The sequence below is a fragment of the Barbus barbus genome (assembly GCF_936440315.1).
Source record: "Barbus barbus genome assembly, chromosome: 9".
NCBI lineage: Eukaryota > Metazoa > Chordata > Actinopteri > Cypriniformes > Cyprinidae > Barbus > Barbus barbus.
Window position 1 is genome coordinate 31,508,326 of NC_136737.1, and position 18,530 is coordinate 31,526,855.

Here is an 18,530-nt window from a genome sequence, read left to right on the forward strand (position 1 = left end):
TTAAATGTATGCAGCACACACAAAAAATAACAAGAAACGTGTTGTTAATTTAAATTTATATGCAGCAACTGTGAGTTCCCAGTTTATTTTCTACGAACTTCACCAGTGTTTGTCATGTCGTGTTCACTGCCTAATCAGACACAATAAAGTGCATATAAGTGCAAAAACCCCAACAAAACTCATACAAATGACTGGGTGTCATTGCACTCAAGTATACACACAAATACATGACTTTTATATAAGAAATGTTCTTTTTTCGTTTTGCATTCTTTTTGCAAATTATGCAATAGTTTTGTGTAATAAAAGAAGTCAACAGAGGGTAAGTCCCACACAGAGACCGGTTCAGTCAGTCAGAAGCGGCAGAGACTACAGCTGAAGGTTTTAAACATAGCACGAATACACACTCTTTCTCTTTCAAATGTAAATTTGCACCGAGTCAAAGCTCACAGATGAGAATTAAGGGTAAATCAAGCTTCACTGATCATAATAAAAACCTATTATTGTTACCTATTATACTTTTTGAGCAATGTTGCTGTCAGTGGGCAACCAGGGGCCTGTTTCATAAAACAGGTTCACCAAATAAGCCAGGTTTATTTCAATTAGTCTTCAAAATAAATCAGACTAACTGAAATAAGCTTGGCTTGTTTGGTAATCTTAATCTTAATTTGGTTAACATTTTTTTTAAGATTCACACATATTTTTAGTAGAAAGCTTAATTTTACTTTCGATTCATAAACGTGAACTGACGTCTGAGGTGTTAATGTTTTTGGGCTGATCGTCACAAGACTGAGGCATGTGATATTGATCAGACTGTAAAGCACATTCCTCGTTGTGTAGTAAATGTAGATTGTTATGAACTATTCCTCAGAGGGCGCTCTCTGGCTCAGAAGCAGAGTCCTCCATCGGGCTGCATTCACATCTCTAGACGATTTGTGTCTTATGTAAAACATTTGAACGTGATCACATATAATCATTGAAAATTTTAATAAATGATAATTAATTCCGGGCATACATATTCAAATCCGCCCCATCAATCTCTATAAATTGATTTTTTATTTTAAATATCGCTTACTAGACTCAAACGGCTGTGATTGGTTCATCCTAACCAGCGCTGAGAAAAGTAACATCTGTCACGTGACCACGTTAAAACAGTAAGCAGAAATCAAAACAATTTATTATTACTTAAATACTGACACACAGAAATTTAAACAGCAACCGAATTAAAAATACACAGTGAATAGTTAAAACAGCAAAATGGATATTTAGACCGACCGCACCTGACCAATCAGAGGCCGCTTCCGGGCCGCCAAACCACGCCTACTTTAAATCACTCGGGAAGCGTGTTGTTTCTCCGTCGCTTGTTGTTTGTTTCCGCCGCTCTTCCGTGGTTCTCCGGAGACATGTAGACCGCAGAGATGGTGCACGTCTATAACTGCCACCCGTTGGCGTCCCAGCACATCGTCGCGGCGGAGCAGGAGCCGGAGCTGGTGTGCTGCGGCGGCGGGGCGCTGTTCGTGGTGAGCTCCGGCGGCTGTAAGGTGGAGGCGTACAGCCTGCAGCGGGAGGGATGTCCGCTCATCTGCCGCTTCAGCTGCATGGGCTCCGTGCTCCGCATCCGCCACAGCGCCGTGGGTCAGTCCAGCTCTGGAGCATCACTCTTTGGAGTATAAAAGGGCCACTGTTTAACAGTCTTTAGCATACTGTTAAAAAGAGTATTTACCAAGTACATTATACACTTTTAAAGTGAAAGTAGTGCTTACGGACAATCAACTGCATGCTATTTGGAAGTAAATTAAAATGTATTGTGGTCTACATCTATATTAGATGCAGTTAACTAAATTTAAAGTGCTTTTTGACACACTTAAGCGGAAATCTTTAGATTTAAATTCGTCTTTGAAAAAGCCTATGTGACCCTGGAGCACAAAAGCAGTCTTAAGGGTCATTTTTTTAATTGAGATTTACATAATCTCACAGCTAATAATCTTTCTATTGATGTATGGTTTGTTAGGATAGGATGATAATTGGCTGAGACACAGCTACTGAAAACCTGGAATCTGAGGGTGTAAAAAGAAAATAATAATAAATGAGAAAATCTCCTTTAAAGTTGTTCAAATGAAGTCCTTAGCAATGCATATTATTAATCAAAAATGAAGTTTTGATATATTTACGGTAGGAAATTTACTAAATATCTTCATGGAGCATGACCTTTACTTAATATCCTAATGATTTTTGGCATAAAAGAAAATCTGATAATTTTGACCCATGCAATGTATTTTTTGCTATTGCTACAAATATACCCCAGCGACTTAAGACTGCTTTAGTGCTCCAGGGACACAAAAGGTTAAAGTACTGCTGAGTGCTCTGACAAGCATTTATGGTCAACTGAAATATACTTTAATGTCATTTCTGTTGAAACTTCTGCGTCATGTGTTTTAACGTGTTTCTTATTATTACACATTAGTAATAATGATGGAATTGCAATTAAGTACATTTTAAAAATAACTTCTTGTATTTGTTGTTTAGAGTCAGTGGATTCTGACTTGCGTTTGGCTGTGTTTTGTTTCTTTAGGGGACTACCTAGTCACCATAGAGGAGAAGAACAAGGCCATTTACCTCAGGGCCTATACTAACTGGAGGTACCAGGCTGCCGAGAAGACTCGTGTTGGGGTGCGTCTGTTGGGTCACCTCCTGCGGGGCTCGTCCTTCCGCGGGACTCCTAAAGAGCAGATGGAGATTATTGAGATCCCTCTGTTTGAGCCACCGCTGTGTATGGCATGCTGCAGTCTTACCGGTGAGAACACCTGAGCACCGAAAACACAAACACAACTGTAAGAATAACTACATTTGATGTATTCTCTGTTTTGGCGTTGTGTCTCATTCCAGTCCTTAGTTTCCTGTGATGAGAAACTTAATATTTGCACGTGAGCAAAGGACTTTATCTAATATGAGTAACTATAGTAAAATGTAATTTATATCATTACTGCAGTCTTCAGTGTCCTTCAGAAATCAGTCTAATATACTGATTTACTGCTCAAGAAACATTTCTGATTATTATCAATATTGAAAATAGCTGTCGTGCATGATATTATTGTGGAAGCCATCGTTTTTTCTGAATTCTTTGATGAATAGAAAGTTTAACAAAAGCATTTATTTGAAATATAATTATTTCTTAATATTAGAAATGTCTTTACTGTCGCTTCTGATTAGTGCGGTCAAACGATTAATCGCATCCAAAATAAAAGCTTTTGTTTACATAATATATGTGTGTTTACTGTTTATATTTATTATGTATATATAAATACACACACATGCATGTATATTTTTGAAAATATTTACATGTGTATATATATTTTATATTATAGTAAATATATTTAACATATAAACAACATATTTTTCATAAATGCATGTGTTTGTATTTACATATACATAATAAATAAGCACAATATACACATATATAATGTAAACTAAAACTTTTATTTTGGATGCGATTAATCGTTTGACAGCACTACTTTTGATCAATTTAATTCTTACTGAATAAAAGTATTAATTTCCTTAAAAAATCTTACCACAAATTGCTGAAAGGTAACTTATCTGTCTGTAACTGTAAAAAATGATGCAGCATCATGAAATGTCTGCTTGTCTTCTATTGGCTTGAGAGACTCGAGAAACCACGACAGGTCAGAAAGGGAGACACCTGGATCAGGTGGTTAGGGGGTTTTTGATGGTTGTGGGATGTTCTAAATCATGTTGTTGAGTCTTGCTAGGTTGCTCGAGCTGGTGTGTTACTTGCCAAAGTCAAAAGAGCCCACTCATAAGTCTCTGATGTATGTCCATAACATGACAACACCTGAGTTTAATAGGGTGTCCCTCAAACTCACACCAATGGGCAAGCCAGAGGTCAACATGTCAGGCTGCTTATAGAGTCTCAGTGTTTACATTCGTCAGGAAATCAACCTTCCAACGGTTTACTCATAGTTCACTCTGCACATTTAACTAAGATAGAAACTCAAAAAAGCACACTTCACTCCATAATTCACACATCATAATTGAGTCCTCCTGCGATACAGGTGATCTTCTAGTGGGCTGTGCCAAGAGTTTGGTGGTCTTCAGTCTGAAGAGTCAGACGCTGAGCGAGCAGCTCTCTGTGCTGGACTTCGAGAGGGTGCTGATTCTTCATATCCAGGGCTGGAGCCCGTCTCAGGTGGCCTTCTGTGCTGGATACATAGCCCTTCAAACAGAGCTGGAGGTCCTGGTGGTAAAGCTCAGCCCGCAGCAGAAGAGCAGCCAGGCTGCAGAGGAGCACACCCTGCTTCCTGAAGATATCATGACTGAAACCAACTTAGATGAAGATGCAGGTATTACTAACAAAAAAAGTCAAGATGCAGACTGGGTGTGCACTATGCTGGTAGGGGTGGACGATATACCGGTAGACACAATTAACCGGTAGAAATGTGTCAACCGGTAGAGGTTTTGGACTATCATTTCTATCGCGTTTACATGCTTTTGCATGGATTTTGCTGTGCTACGTGGTGACAAACTTAACGTTTGCATGCATTTTTAAGCATTGAGCTTAAGCCTTTTAAACGCAAACTAGCAGCGAAAGAGAACTCATTTCGTGATTGCCCACCCCATATGCTGGTTTTTAAAATTTACATCATGCACAGTTGTATAAAATATATATATATATTTCTTAGAAATGACAAAAGACGGATTCAGCCCCCTCCGTGAGCAAGAGGATTTCTTTCTGTTCCCAAAGCATCAGGAGATGTTGGGTAATGAAGCACAGGAGTGTGGCGTCTCTTTAGTTCTGGAGTGGACCGGATTGGAGGCAGAGAGCCGAGGGGACGTGAGCGTGGACTACGTCTTATTCAGGTATACTGAACAGCTTTAGAAAACGAGCTGCTTTCTGAATGTGCCGTGTTTGTTTGTCAGATGTCACCTCTCTAGTTTGCCCTGTCTAGGAGGTTTGCGCCTGATTTCTTTCAAGGCTGCAGCGTTGAGGAGACGCGCTTGCATTCCCTGCAGCTCCACCCCATGTTTACTAGTAAGTGAACACTGTGTGTGCAACATTCGCTCACCCAAACCCCCCTGTTTTGGACTGAATGGATTCCTGCTGCTGTCTGAACAGGTAAACAGGAAGAAGCCTCCATCTCCAAAGGTGGGGAACCTACTTGTGTGTTTGTTTTCTTCTCCTTGCCGAACATTGGCTACATGTACAGCTTGAAGGACACAGTGGAGCTCGTGTCCACCTACCAGTATCCAGAAAAGACCCATCAGGCTGTGCTCAGTGACCAGTTCCTCTACGTCATCACCAGGTAATTCTCGCTGTGCCACAGTACACACACAGCACTTCCTGACATATGAACTGTTGAACTTAGGGATGCACCGAAATGAAAAATTCTTGGCCAAAGCCGAACAAAATAAAACACTAGGCCAAAGGCCGTATACTGAACATGTTTTTTTTGCCTTTTTCCCCATATATTTTGCCAAATTTTTTCACCATTACATAAATTAAACAGATTTTACTGATTTTGTCATCAGTATATTTTTGAAGTAACCAATATTGTATCACGGTATTATTCCATAGCTCTCCGGAGTTCTTCATTTTGACCAGCCAAATGTTGGCATTTATATTTAAATATTTGTACTGAAGCACTTTAGAACATTTGAATTAATATTTGAATTAAAAAACGGATTGTGGTTGTGTTTGCTGTAGGAATGCTCTCCAGTGTTTTACTGTCAGGTGCAGTGCAGTAGCGGCTCGGGTCGATGACCCATACATCGACACCACCATGAAGGTAAAGCAGCTTATCATGGGCTTCCTGTTTTTTCTCTTATTTCACACCTATGACATTCCTTAGTTCTGTATCATATATATTTGGAAGTGTATACTATATATATTTACATATGTGTTTTTGTGGAGTAAATCAGTGAGCGCTTATAACAGTATAGCAGACTACTTACTAAAACCAGGTAAAGCTTTCTAGTTTTTTATTATGGGAGCAAAACATATAATGTAGTGCAGTATAATGTTGATTGAGAGATCGTCAGGCTCAAAAGCCTGATGTATTATCACATTTCATAAATGTTAATATGATTTTTTCAAAAAATTATGTTTGGTATAATGATGTAAATGAAAAGACTATTTACAATGACACTAAAAAGCCTTTTACTTGCTAAAGCTAAAACTTTCAATCGGATGACAGAAGGCATGTACATGATTTTGTACAACAGGTTTTTCAGCAATATGCTTTATAGGATTAAACCTTAAACTTGTTTAGCACTGTTTGTTCTATGAACCTGAATTATACATCATGTAGCTATTACTGTGCTATTATTATTTTACACCAGTTTTTCAACTGCCAGATGATAAAGTGGGTGAAAATGTCCCAGAAACATACTTTAAAAGAGAGAATTAATTCATATCTTGACAACTAAATAGTGGCTTACAGCACTGTCACAGTAGTGAAAAAGTCCATTATTCCACAGAAATCACTTTGAAAACATGCAACATTCTGTTGATGATCAAAGTGGTAAATCTGAAATTCTATTAGAATCAGAAACGCTTATCAAGACCCCAGTGATTTCTGCATGTTCAGGAACTACTAATACTGTCAATATCCTATCAGGCCTGTCCACCCATCACGATGGAGGTGTGCGCTCTGAGGATCCAGCTCTTCATCGGCCTGAAGATTCTCTGTCAGGACGGAAATCATATCGTTCTCCTGACCGCGGCAGATGTGGACAGCAAAGAGGACACAGAGAGACCAGCCCGCAAAAACACGTATGTGTGTGTGTTCACAGTCACCGCAATTAAACACATTTAGATGCTGATGACTAAAATTCTTGTTTCTCTTACGATTTAACTTCTCGATTCTTTCAGTATGTCGTTGCTGTTTGATTTGTGGATGTACGGTAGTAAGGCTGCACGATTAATCGAAGGCGATTATCATGCGTCAACCCTCTACGGACACCTTGGCAACTGAATCGCCATTGGCTAGTACATTTTTTAGTTTACTCGCCAGACTGATAATACTAGGCCTATATCTATAAATATCTGAAAGTACACTCTTAACATCAGTCAATCAAGCATTATAATATGACATTATGATAATCAAGCATTTTAACTGAATTTAGGACTGGTGGTGGTGCTTTTTTGGTCATTAAGTGTTTCTGTAAAAAAAAAAAAAGTGAAAAAGCTAACAATAAAACTTATAAGACGATAATAACAATAATGCGAATTCTGCTAATAAGAACAATATAAAACGCCCGAGCTGCTGGATTCATGAATAGTAATCAGGTTGTGTGCGTTCACTGGAACTGATTCGCTGAAATCAAAACAGGGATGATAATAGGTGAGCACCAGCCAATGAGATTGCCGTTTGCGCATTAGTCCCGCCCACTACCGGAAAACCCGGCAGGTTTTAAAAGCTGAAAAAATCCAAAGGAATTGACAGGAACAAAGAATATCGTTTACATGTATTGCGTCAATTCTGCATGTATGTAAGACTCTGTGCTCTCACCAAAGCGACGGCGAGTTCACGGTACGTCAAATACAGGTGCGCTGTGCATCCATTGAGATGAACTGAAAAAATAGCACAGATCGCTTCTCGCCTTGATGGAGAGAGAAACTCTGAAATGCTCAGTCAGTGTATTAGTGCTAAACTAATACTTAGCCTCCAACTAACACACTGGCGAGTAAAATCTGAGAATTTATTAGCCATTGGCTAATATTTTCCGTCATTTAGTTGCCCAGAGTGAAGATTAGTCGCATATGCGAGTGATTTACTCAGATGAAGATTTACTACTGATCACAGAACTGCGATTTTCATTCCGATTTATCGTGCAGCCTTATATGGTAGTGTCTTGTGTAAATATGTGCTGTGTAAATGGCCTGTAACTCTTATTGTAGTGAATCGAGGGAACACAGAACCCTGACAGGCATTTTAGTAGCTGTAGGTCTAGAGCCGTCCTCAACGCCAGCACTGGAAAACCTTCTGTCCAGGTCCTTCCTGTAAGTTAGCGAGTAGCATGATGCTAACAGTGGACTGGTCTGAAAAAACCCCTAAAATCCCTCTAACCCACTGAGTGTTACCTGCATGCGGTTATTCATATTTCATCTAACATCTCAGTTTTGTTCAGATATATTGTCATCGTAAATAAGATGCAAAGTTTTCACTGCAGGTCGAGGCTTCCTCTTATTTAGAGAACGCTTTAATGTTTAACTGGATGTAACCAACCACAGCTAAACTAATCCCACAACCCGTTTCAGTCTAGCATTTTAACAAGTAATTAATTGTTATAGAAATGTAGTTTGTTATTGGTATTCGTGTAATTAAGTAACCTATTACTAGGGTTGGATATCGTTTGAATTTGATCAATTCTGATTCTTATCGATTCCCATTTTCGATTCCAATGTGGTAAAAAGAAAAGTCAAACATTTATCAAACATATATCAAACACATTTATTTTGTGTCTCTTTTTGCAAAACATTTAATTGCGGCTCACTCAAGATTTACTTGTTTCATTACTGGATGAATCAGTGTTTTTGAGCGAATCTGTTGAATGAATGATTTATCAGCCACTTTTCACCAGCTGAAAATAAAAGTTGCCCACACAGGAATTGATAGGTGGAATTGATTTTTATTTTACAAGTATCCGAATCCTGATCTTAAAGGTCACTGCACACTGAGTCCGAAATTTTCGCACGTTGAAAAATAAATACGACCTCACGTTGTGTCAATCGCGTTTGCACACTGCCTCGGAAACTTTTGTCCGGCAAAACAAAATTGGATCAGGTTCGATTTTCTGCGTTTTCGCATCCATACCATGCATTTTGATAGGAAAGGATGGGGAGTACGGAAAAACGCATGCAAAAATTTCAGACTCAATGTGTAATGACCTTAAGTAACCAATTCTGGAATTGGAATTGATTTTCGATTCCCAACCCTTCCTATTACTGAAACTAAAGGTGAGGTCATATTTGCAAAATGTTGAAATTTGTGTGCAAAAAGATCAATTGTATAGTGTTGTATGAAGCGCAGCTCACACTTATAAATCAAGCAACTTTCAGATCTGCACAACCAGCAACATCTGCATTGGGAAATCTTTTGGCTGAAATTTCAGAATGTATGGTTTCCAATAGAAATGCCTGGATTTCGCCCGTGAAAATTCAGCGAATAACAGTAAATGTGGCCGCACCTTAACTCAAGGAAACACGTGCAGTAAATGCAATTGTGCAGTTGTGATCTGTGACTCTTATGATGTTCTTCCGCGTTCCTCAGATCCAGGAAGACGTCTGTCTGCAAACCCACAGAGCCGGCTGACAGCGGTCACGGCTGGAACCTCTACGTCATCACTTCTGTGTCCACACTGCAGCTCTACAGAGAAATAGTACTGTATCTTCAGCAATTTGATTCAATTATCACTAACCATTTTAGAGCCAGACTGTGGTAGAGCTCCTATGTTTAATTCTAGCCAAGAACTGCCCACATAGACAGCAAAAGAGTGTCTGACTCGTGTAAAAAAAGCATCAGACAGAGCTGGGTAATAAAGTGATTACATGTAATCTGGATTACATAATCAGATTGCAAAAATTAAGTACTCTGTTTTTCTAATTTGCCCTGTTTAGTAAGACTGGCCCTTAGTTAGTTAATTCTTAACATACAGTTGTTTTTATATTATTATTAATAGGTTATTTGCTATTACTTGAACAGCAGCACAGTCATATTTCCCACATGCTGCATCAGGTGGAGTACAGTAAGCGATACGAGCAGTCGAGCCCGTCGTCTCAGAGCTGCATTCACCTGCTGAGCGAGGGTCACCTGCTGCTGCGGACCGCACTGCTACAGCAGGACTGTGAGTCTGCCGAGAGAGCGCAGCTGCAGGAGGCCTTTCAGGAGAGCTGCGCTCACTTAGGAGACTGCTTCGGCAGGTCAGCTGCGTCTCATGGTCACCCGATCTGTCATCAGTAACTGCCAATATCATTCTTAGATTTCATGTCTGCTTTGCAGGTTTGATAAGAAGGACTGTCATTTGGCTCTTCCATACTACAAGATGTCTGGCCTCACTGTGACGGAAGTTATCAAGAGGAATATGTCCATGAGCAGCGTCTCAAATGCTTATGGCAAAGGATTTATCTTCTTCCTGAAGCATTCGATCTATGAGGAAACCATGGAGGAGCTTAGCAAGGTACCAAAGGGATGTAGTGGTCAACCAATATGGGGTCAATTCAGGGTCAAAAATTAACAAGGGCTTGTGGCAAAAATGCCCCATAAGTTAAAGTCAAAGGGGCACAATTAAACAAAGTATTACGGCTGTCGGAATTAAAATGAAATATGTCAGTTTGTGGGATTACATTTAGATTCGCTCACAGTACTGTGTCATATTGCTTTTATTTGCAGTTTTGTGCAGCGTTGAGCCTTGTAACCAATCAAATTAATTTCTGTCGAACTAAGGAGTGTTTTGGCCAATCAGAGGTGCTTAAAAACTCCAGAACTGTGCTAAGTGTGCACGCTCGCGAATTCCCTCATTATAAACCGCACAATCATTGTAAAAAGGCCAATTTCATATCTTCAGTGATTATAACGGGAGTTTTTGCATAACTTGCACTAGACTAGCGTCATGGACCGCCATGCTTGTCTGTGAAGCCAGAATGTGACGTGCCCAAAACACAGACACAAAACAAAAACGTTTTTACATTTTCTATTAACCATTTCTATGAACTATAACCATTTTTACAGTATAAAGCGCTATAATCTACAATAATGTCATGATATTGCAGCCCTATGAGCTCCTGTTTTTTTACTTTATGTATAATTTAGATACAATTTTAAACAGTCTATTGTTACTGACAACATTTAAAATACTGATTAAATTAATTGGGTAAATTTAAGTATTTGACATTAAAGACAACGTAGTATTGTAATTATAATAATAGGGTGATTTATAGAAATTACCATCACGAATGTAAAAAACAATGCCCATGGAAATCAAATCAAGGGAGAAAATATTGCCCCTTAATGCAAAAGTTCATTTCTGATCCTGGGTCAATGTAATGGTAAAATGCATTTCACTTATGTCAAATGAGATGAAATTAAAATAATGATTATTATACATATTTATTTATTTATATATATATATATTTTTATATTATACCTCTAACAGTGGGTAGAAGACGATAAGAACTTAATGCAATGTAAATAGTTTCCAGATACTATTTTAATTCTCTGCTTTAGTGTATAAAAGCTTAAATAAACCATTTATTTAATTTTGAAGGGAAAAGTTGTTTTTTTTTAAAATGGCAAAGAAAGGTTCTTTATTACATCACACTCTATATTTCTTTCATAGTATAAATGGGCCATTGTACGCAAACATATACCTTTATATTTTAGTAAGGAAGTCCCTCACAAGGGTTCTGAGTTTAAAAGCTTTGGAAACCCATGGTGTGATATAAAAGAGAAGGTGTGAGGAGTCTAAATAGTTTATTCAACATAACGCCACAGATGCTGTTGACTGAGCTTAACTTATACTGCACCGGGAATATATTTATTGATTTCAGTTTAGGCCAAAATTAGTCAAACTACACTTCTTGATTCATTCATTCATTATTCAAGTCTGTTTAATTATGACCTGCAAATCTGCCTGTAAAACAGTTGTTGTAAGAGTCCTCCTGTGTTGTGTCTGTGCTGTAGGACGTGGCTGATAAAGTCCTGGAGATCTTCAGTGTGGCTGAACCCTCTCAGCTTCCTCATGTGGTGAGCAGTCCTTCCATGCTGAACGCTGATCCTGACCGCGCCGTGACCCACCTGAGACAGCTGGAGGCCTGCGGCGCCCCCTCCATCACCCTGTCCCTGTGTATGGCCTCCCTGGCCCTGCGCAAGGGTGACCTGCTCAGCTACAGGCAGCAGATGGACCGCCACGCTGAGGTCTGTCATCAGGAATCCATGCCTTGCATCCACAGAAACATATCTGAACTAGGGCTGTGCAATTAATCGAAAAACTTTCGGCCTTCAACGATTATGAAAATACAATATTCAAGATAAGACTATTATTGCGCCCCATTCCGCCCCCTTTCCAGCGGTGCACTTTCACTCCTCCATAAAAGCCCAATTTCACGTGCAAAATCATGTAAAAGTTGTAAAATTTGCTTGATTTATTGCACTATATTAAATTTATTCATGTTTTTAAAAGCACAAAAGAGAACTTAAGCTGGAATTCTGTGCATGCGCTCGGAGACGGAGCACAACACGGATTATAAAGTCAACTTTTAGCTCAAGGTGCGCATCTAAACAGTCAAATACACGCAGTGTCAAAATAGTGATTATTCATGTAAACCTTCATTGGTCATGTAATGAAAGAACATAAACAGTTGAGAATGAAAATACACATGTAACGGTAAGTTGGATCCGTGCGGCTCTTAAAGTGACAGCAGTCTAATATTCCAGCTGCGACTGTGTGCTTAATATTAATCAAACGATAAAAGACAAATTCAAAATCACACACTGCTCCTGACTTTTGTAGCTTTAATAAGAAACAAAGAAAGTGAAGACTATGCTGTTTTATTTTACATTTGATTATTAATTTCTGTTAACTGAATAATTGAGACTTGCATAAAAGAAACTGAAAGCGCAGTTTGTTTCATTAGTATCTTTTATAGTCCACTGCATTGTCCTGCATCTGCATAGTGCTGTCAAACGATTAATCACGATTAAGCACATCCAAAATAAGTGTTTGCTTACATAATATATGTGCGTGTACTGTGTATATTTATTATGCATATATAAATACACGCACATAATTTTTCCCGCTACTGTATTTTCAAAATAGCCCAATTGTGCGGGAAAACCGCTGGCAACACTGGTTCGCTGTACCCTTATCACATATGAGTATACATATCTCTCTCGCACTATCGCTCTCTCTCTCTCTCTCTCTCTCTCTCTCTCTCTCTCTCTCTCTCTCCGCGTTCGCTTCACTTTTGTGGAGCCCGGCGCCTCATAATCACACAATCCCTGCGTCCCAATGCATATATCCACCCTATCTGCCCTAAATAGTACTGAAAATGACTACTATCACACATAATTTAGGATGGATAGTGTGCACATTGGGACGCAGGCAATGATAGATTACCTTCCACGCTGCGATGATGGAAAGAAGTTGGGGTCAAACTTATCAAACGATTAATTTGCGTTAAAATATTAACGCGTTAAAATTTTTTAATTAATCTCTTGCGTTAACGCGTTAATGTTGACAGCCCTAATATATATGTATATAAATAAATCACTCGTGTAAAGTTTTGGTCATATGGCCCACTCATAATAGTGTTAAATAATCGCGATTACAATATAGACCAAAATAATCGTGATTATGATTTTTGCCCTAATCTGAACGACTGAAAGCATGTCTGTTCGCTGCCGTCTCCAGATGCTGCAAGTGTACGGCTTCATAGAGGAGCCCAAGCTGCTGCTGCATGGCAGAGGGAAGGCCGTGCTGCCCACCATACTGGCCCAGCATCTGCGCGTCACACAGGAGGGGCTGCTGGTGGCGGCGGTCGTGGCGCTGCATGAGAACAGCAAGATCAGACTGGAGGAGGCCGATCTCTTCTTCCAGGTGCATGCAGCACACAGAGAGACAGACGTGTGTGTGTGTGTGTGTGTCTGTCGTTCTCTTATCCGTGTGTGTTCGTCTCTCTCTCTCAGAAGAAGAAACATCTTTTATTGAAATGTCCCAGTTTTAATGCAAGTACAAAACTTTCTTTTTTATGAAGTACGCTCACACAGGTATGGAAGCCCATTTCCGCCACTGAAAAAAATAAAAATAAAAGGTAATTGTGACTTTTTTTGTGCTTTGCTTTTTTTGCGACTCACAATTCAGATTTTTTTTTCTCAATTGCAAGTTTACCATTTTTCTTACAAGTTTACTGACTTTGTTCTTAGCATGATACAAACTTGTAAAAAATAAAAAAAGTCAGAATTGCAAGATGAAACTTGCTTTTGCGAGAAAAAAAGTCTGAATTGCGAGCTTTTATCTTGCGATTCTGACTTTATTTTTCATAATTTCGACTTTAGTATCACTGTGAGATGAAAAAGTCTCAGTAACCTTTTTATTTTATTTTAATATTTTTTTCAGTGGTGGAAATGGGATTTCCGTATATTTTTTTACCAGAAAAGCTTTTAGATTTTTATTATGTTCATTTTAAAAAACTTGTATAATTTTAACTGCTGTGTTTTTGTTGACTTGTTTTTTTTTGTGTTGATGATGTTTTTTGCCATGAAGATAGCCTTAGATGCAGACTTGGCAATGCAATAAATAACTACTACTCTCTCTCAGGAGCTGTGTAAGGATGGTGTGGAGGCCGACAGCAGTCCTCAGTTACTGGTGGATTTCTGGGAGGCTCTGTTAGTAGCGTCCTCTCATAAATCCATCATCCAGGAGCTGCTGTTTCGTCTCACGTCTGTCTATATCGACCGTATCACACGCAGAGATCGCTCCGGCGTCAAAGCCCTCAAAACTGCGGAGGATCTGGTGAGTGAGATAATGCACCCTAACACGGCAGGTGTTCAGAGTGGTTGGTTACACGGTTCTAGTTGATTACAGTGTTGTGGGTATTTGCTAAGGCAGGAGTTTTCTAACTGGGGTCCGATGGCCACCAGGGGGCAGCAATTGAGTGCTGGGGGGTCTGTGGAAAAGTTTTTTTTTTTTAATTAATAGATAATAAATCAATTAAATAATTTTTGATTTAAAATATTAAGTGTATAAAGTAATAAATAATGCACTACTATGTAGTATAGAAGTTTTAGCACTTTTTAGGGTGCTATTGCTTTTAAAGTTGTCAGTTGATTTTATTTATGTAAAATTAACTAAATAATCACATTTAATCCTGATTAATAACACATTGACATTTCAAATTGTAATCATAAATGTATTTTGACATAGAATCTCTAAATGAAGTCAGGCCACTGATACTAAAACTGATGCCTCGATTAATAGATTTCTTCTTTTCTCGGGATAAATGAGTGCTTTAATATTACAGCATAATTAAAAGTTCAAATGAAAGTTAAACGTTAAAAAGCCCATTAGTGTTTATTCTACTATCTGTTGCTGATTTTTCATCACTGTCCATGTGAAAGTTGTTTGATCGCAGTAATAGTGCACATCTCCTCAATAAGACATGATTTGATCAAGTCTGCAACACAGTTGGTGCAGGAGAATCAATATGAAAACAAATAATAGTTATTTTAGCCTTAGTAAACATAGCTAATTAAGAAAGCACAGACTATAAGCTTAATTGGGTATAAAAACTGTTATGTTCCTTAATCCACAGAGAGATGTGTGTGTCGTTCTCATATTCGTGTGTGTTCCTCTCTCTCTCAGAAGAAGACACATATTTAATTGAAATGTCCCAGTTTTAATGCAAGTACAAAACTTTTTGTGTGTGTGTGTGTGAAGTATGCTCACACAGGTATGGAAGCCCGTTTCCGCCACTGAATAAACAATCTAGAAGGTAATTGTGACTTGTTGGTACCTTGCATTTTTTGGGACTCACAATTCTGACTTTTTTTCATGCAATTGTAAGTTTACCATTTTTCTTACAAGTTTACTGACTAATATCACGCAACTCTTAGAACAAATCTGCAAATGATATCTTGCAAATCTGAGAAAAAAAAATCCGAATTGTGAGATGAAAAAGTCTCAATAACCTTATTTTATTTTAATATTTTTTTCAGTGGTGGAAAAGGGTTTCCATATACTTTTTTTTACCAGAAAAGGTTTTTGATTTTTATTATATGTTAACTTTAAAAAACTTGTATGAATTTAACTGCTGTGTTCTATCAAATGCTTTTTCATGTCCAGATAAACTCCTGCTCTCATTATGGGATGTTGTATCCGTGGGTGAGCACCCTGACTCCTGACCACCAGGAGGACCTGCATAAACTTCAGGTGTGCACTGATATATTTCTCTCTTCCTGGCAAGCCATATCATTAAGCGATATAAATGAATATCAAGGATCTCTAGGAAGTGATAGTTTAACCTCAGCTCAGCAGGAAATTCCTGGACAGTTCACCCAAAAATGATAAATCGGTCCTAGTGTCACTGTCGATTTCTTTCTTATGTGGAACACAATAAAAGATATTTTGTTTACTGCTGGCGTTCAGATAAAGTGGTGTATAGTTAGAGCATGTGTCACTGTGTGCAGTCTCTGCTGTGCGGCCCAACACTGGAGGTCTCGTCCATCCTGCCTCTGCTGGAGCAGCTGTCCGACTCTGACAGCACCGGTCTCAGTGTGCACGTGCTCTGCGCCACCAAACTGGGCCAACACAAGACATCCATCGACAGACTGCTAGACCGATGCCCGCAAGCCATCATCTCCTACGCCAACCATGAGCTACAGAACGACAAGCTGGTAACAGACTTCACTGCTCCAGAGATGAGGCTTCTTACCCTGATAGCAAGCAACCATTCAATCAATGTTAAAAATAGTTGTCAATGTTAATTGCATTGAATCAACATCACTTTTGCACCCACAATTAATGTTGAAAAAATATAGAAATTTCAACAAAGCACCATTATTGTGATCAGTGTTTGCTTTAGTTGGACTCTTGTAGTTTAATGTTTTCATCGTCACTTGTAACAATGTGCTAAAATACATTTGTTGAGGCAATGAAAACTAAGATCCATTGGGATCTGGTGACTGTGATCATTGTGAGATTATTGAAATAACTGCTCACAGATGTGTTAACTGTACAGTGTGAGATTAAAGCAGTGGTACAGCTATCATACTTTTATGAATTAACAGAAAACACACAAAAAACTCATTCAATTGCTGAATCAGTTAGACATCAAGAATCAGTGTATGAAACTCAACAATGGGGACAATCAACAAAAGAACATTTTATGCTAAAATGCATGCTGGGTATCAACATAGTATAACACTCATGCATGACTCCCAGCATGCATTGCAGTCGTTTCTCTGTTTATCTGAATTAGTTTGATGATTGTCACCATTGTTGAGGTTTGTATGATGAGTGTTGATGTCTAAACCTTTCCGTATATTTTTTCACAGTATATTTGCAGTTGTGAAACAGAACATTAACATCAGTAATGAAAGATCAGCTTCAACACTTTTTAATATTTTTTCTCAACTTGACACCCATCACAAAAAATAATCTACTTTAAAACATCTCTCTCTTTATTAATGCATAAGTGTTTATAATGAAACACTATTGTAAGCACTGAAAGAGAATTAACTTATTGAAAGTCAAGAGTGGAGAGCCCAACTAAAGCAAACACTGATCACAATAATGGTGCTTTGTTGAAATGTCAACATTTTTTCAGCATTAATCGTGGGTGCAAAAGTGATATTAATTCAGTGCTATTAACATTGACAAATCAACTATTTTTAGCATTGATTCAATGGTTTTCACCTGCTCTCTGCACCTGCAATCTGGGTAATATGTGTGCACTGCGTTCTCAATGTTACTGGCCAAAATTGAAATAAAACAAATGGAAATCTTTAGAAAGTCTTTTTTTGTCTTCACTGGCTGCTGTTGATTTCTCATAACTACTCTCTCTCCAGTCTCTGTGGTGGCAGAAGCTTTTCCCTGAGGTGTGTGACAGGATAAGGACAACAGGAAATGACAACACCGTCCTCCTCTCAGCACTCAAAGGTAGCAGCTGTTTTATGCTTCAGCACACGACTGAATGAATTCTGCTGCTCATGAAAACGTGGTCTTTTCTTTCACAGAAACTCTGGTTGTGGCGGCCAAGGAGCTAAACCCACTGGAGTTCCTGGACTTGTTGCCGGATGATGGAACGGCTCATTTCTTCCTGCCACATCTACTTGAATGCAGCCAATGAAATCTCACCACATTTAGCATTTATTCTCACCACATTTTAGACAATCAGTGAATCAACACTAAAACTGTTCAAAGATCTCTTCTCTTCTCTCCTCTCCTCTTCTCTCCTCTCCTCTCCTCTCCTCTCCTCTCCTCTCCTCTCCTCTCCTCTTCTCTTCTCTCATCATCTCCTCTCCTCTCCTCTTCTCAAGATCTACACTCTTCCTGCTGCTTTGAATGCTGATAGCCAAATGATAATTAGTTCATCTAATTAGTCATGCATGACTGCTGTGAACATGATCTGATCAGAAGTACGTGTTACAATCATTCATATAGACTGGAATGTTATAAGTTTACTTCAAAAACAAGTACTCTCCTTATTATCAGAACATATTTAGACTACAAAATATATTCTGACAAATACAGACTACAAAATATAATATATATGACATTAAATATATATATATATATATATAGCATTATGTACAATTATTAAATTAAGTGGGGGCTTTTTTTTTTTTATTGTTAGGCATGTACTTTTTTGTTGGAATGTTTGTCAGATATTTGTGTGCACATTACCCATAATGCAGCTGTCATCTCATTTCATCTGATTTTTCAGAATCAACATTATAAAGTGTCCTTTTTATTCTTTTTTATTATTATTAAATTACATTCAAATACAGAATCTTGTGTCC

The 18,530-nt window shown here is 38.4% G+C and overlaps 1 protein-coding gene across 2 annotated transcripts; it reads left to right on the top strand.

Annotated features, from left to right (window-relative positions):
* Window positions 1-1,345: 1,345 nt before the first annotated feature.
* On the top strand, window positions 1,346-17,998 carry LOC306875411 (BLOC-2 complex member HPS3-like). Of its 2 annotated transcripts, XM_079425939.1 has the most exons (19): window positions 1,346-1,632; window positions 2,570-2,791; window positions 4,068-4,355; window positions 4,695-4,872; window positions 4,962-5,044; window positions 5,129-5,315; window positions 5,717-5,798; window positions 6,630-6,784; window positions 7,913-8,014; window positions 9,285-9,393; window positions 9,750-9,934; window positions 10,014-10,191; window positions 11,694-11,927; window positions 13,423-13,608; window positions 14,329-14,523; window positions 15,853-15,939; window positions 16,197-16,403; window positions 17,577-17,667; window positions 17,745-17,998. In XM_079425939.1, the coding sequence occupies exons 1-19, from the start codon at window positions 1,416-1,418 to the stop codon at window positions 17,855-17,857; spliced, it is 3,099 nt and encodes a 1,032-aa protein (XP_079282065.1). In that variant the 5' UTR covers window positions 1,346-1,415; the 3' UTR covers window positions 17,858-17,998. The 2 variants fall into 2 exon arrangements, with proteins under 2 accessions (XP_079282065.1, XP_079282066.1); XM_079425940.1 differs by lacking the exon at window positions 7,913-8,014.
* Window positions 17,999-18,530: the final 532 nt, after the last annotated feature.

What these genes read in the sequence shown, in the direction of transcription:
- LOC306875411 (XM_079425939.1), top strand. Translation starts at nt 1,416, where the DNA reads ATGGTGCACGTCTATAACTGCCACCCGTTGGCGTCCCAGCACATCGTC. An exon ending in CAACTTAGATGAAGATGCAG is followed by an intron (nt 4,356 to 4,694) that starts GTATTACTAACA and finishes TATATTTCTTAG; the next exon opens with AAATGACAAAAGACGGATTC. An exon ending in AGACCAGCCCGCAAAAACAC is followed by an intron (nt 6,785 to 7,912) that starts GTATGTGTGTGT and finishes CTCTTATTGTAG; the next exon opens with TGAATCGAGGGAACACAGAA.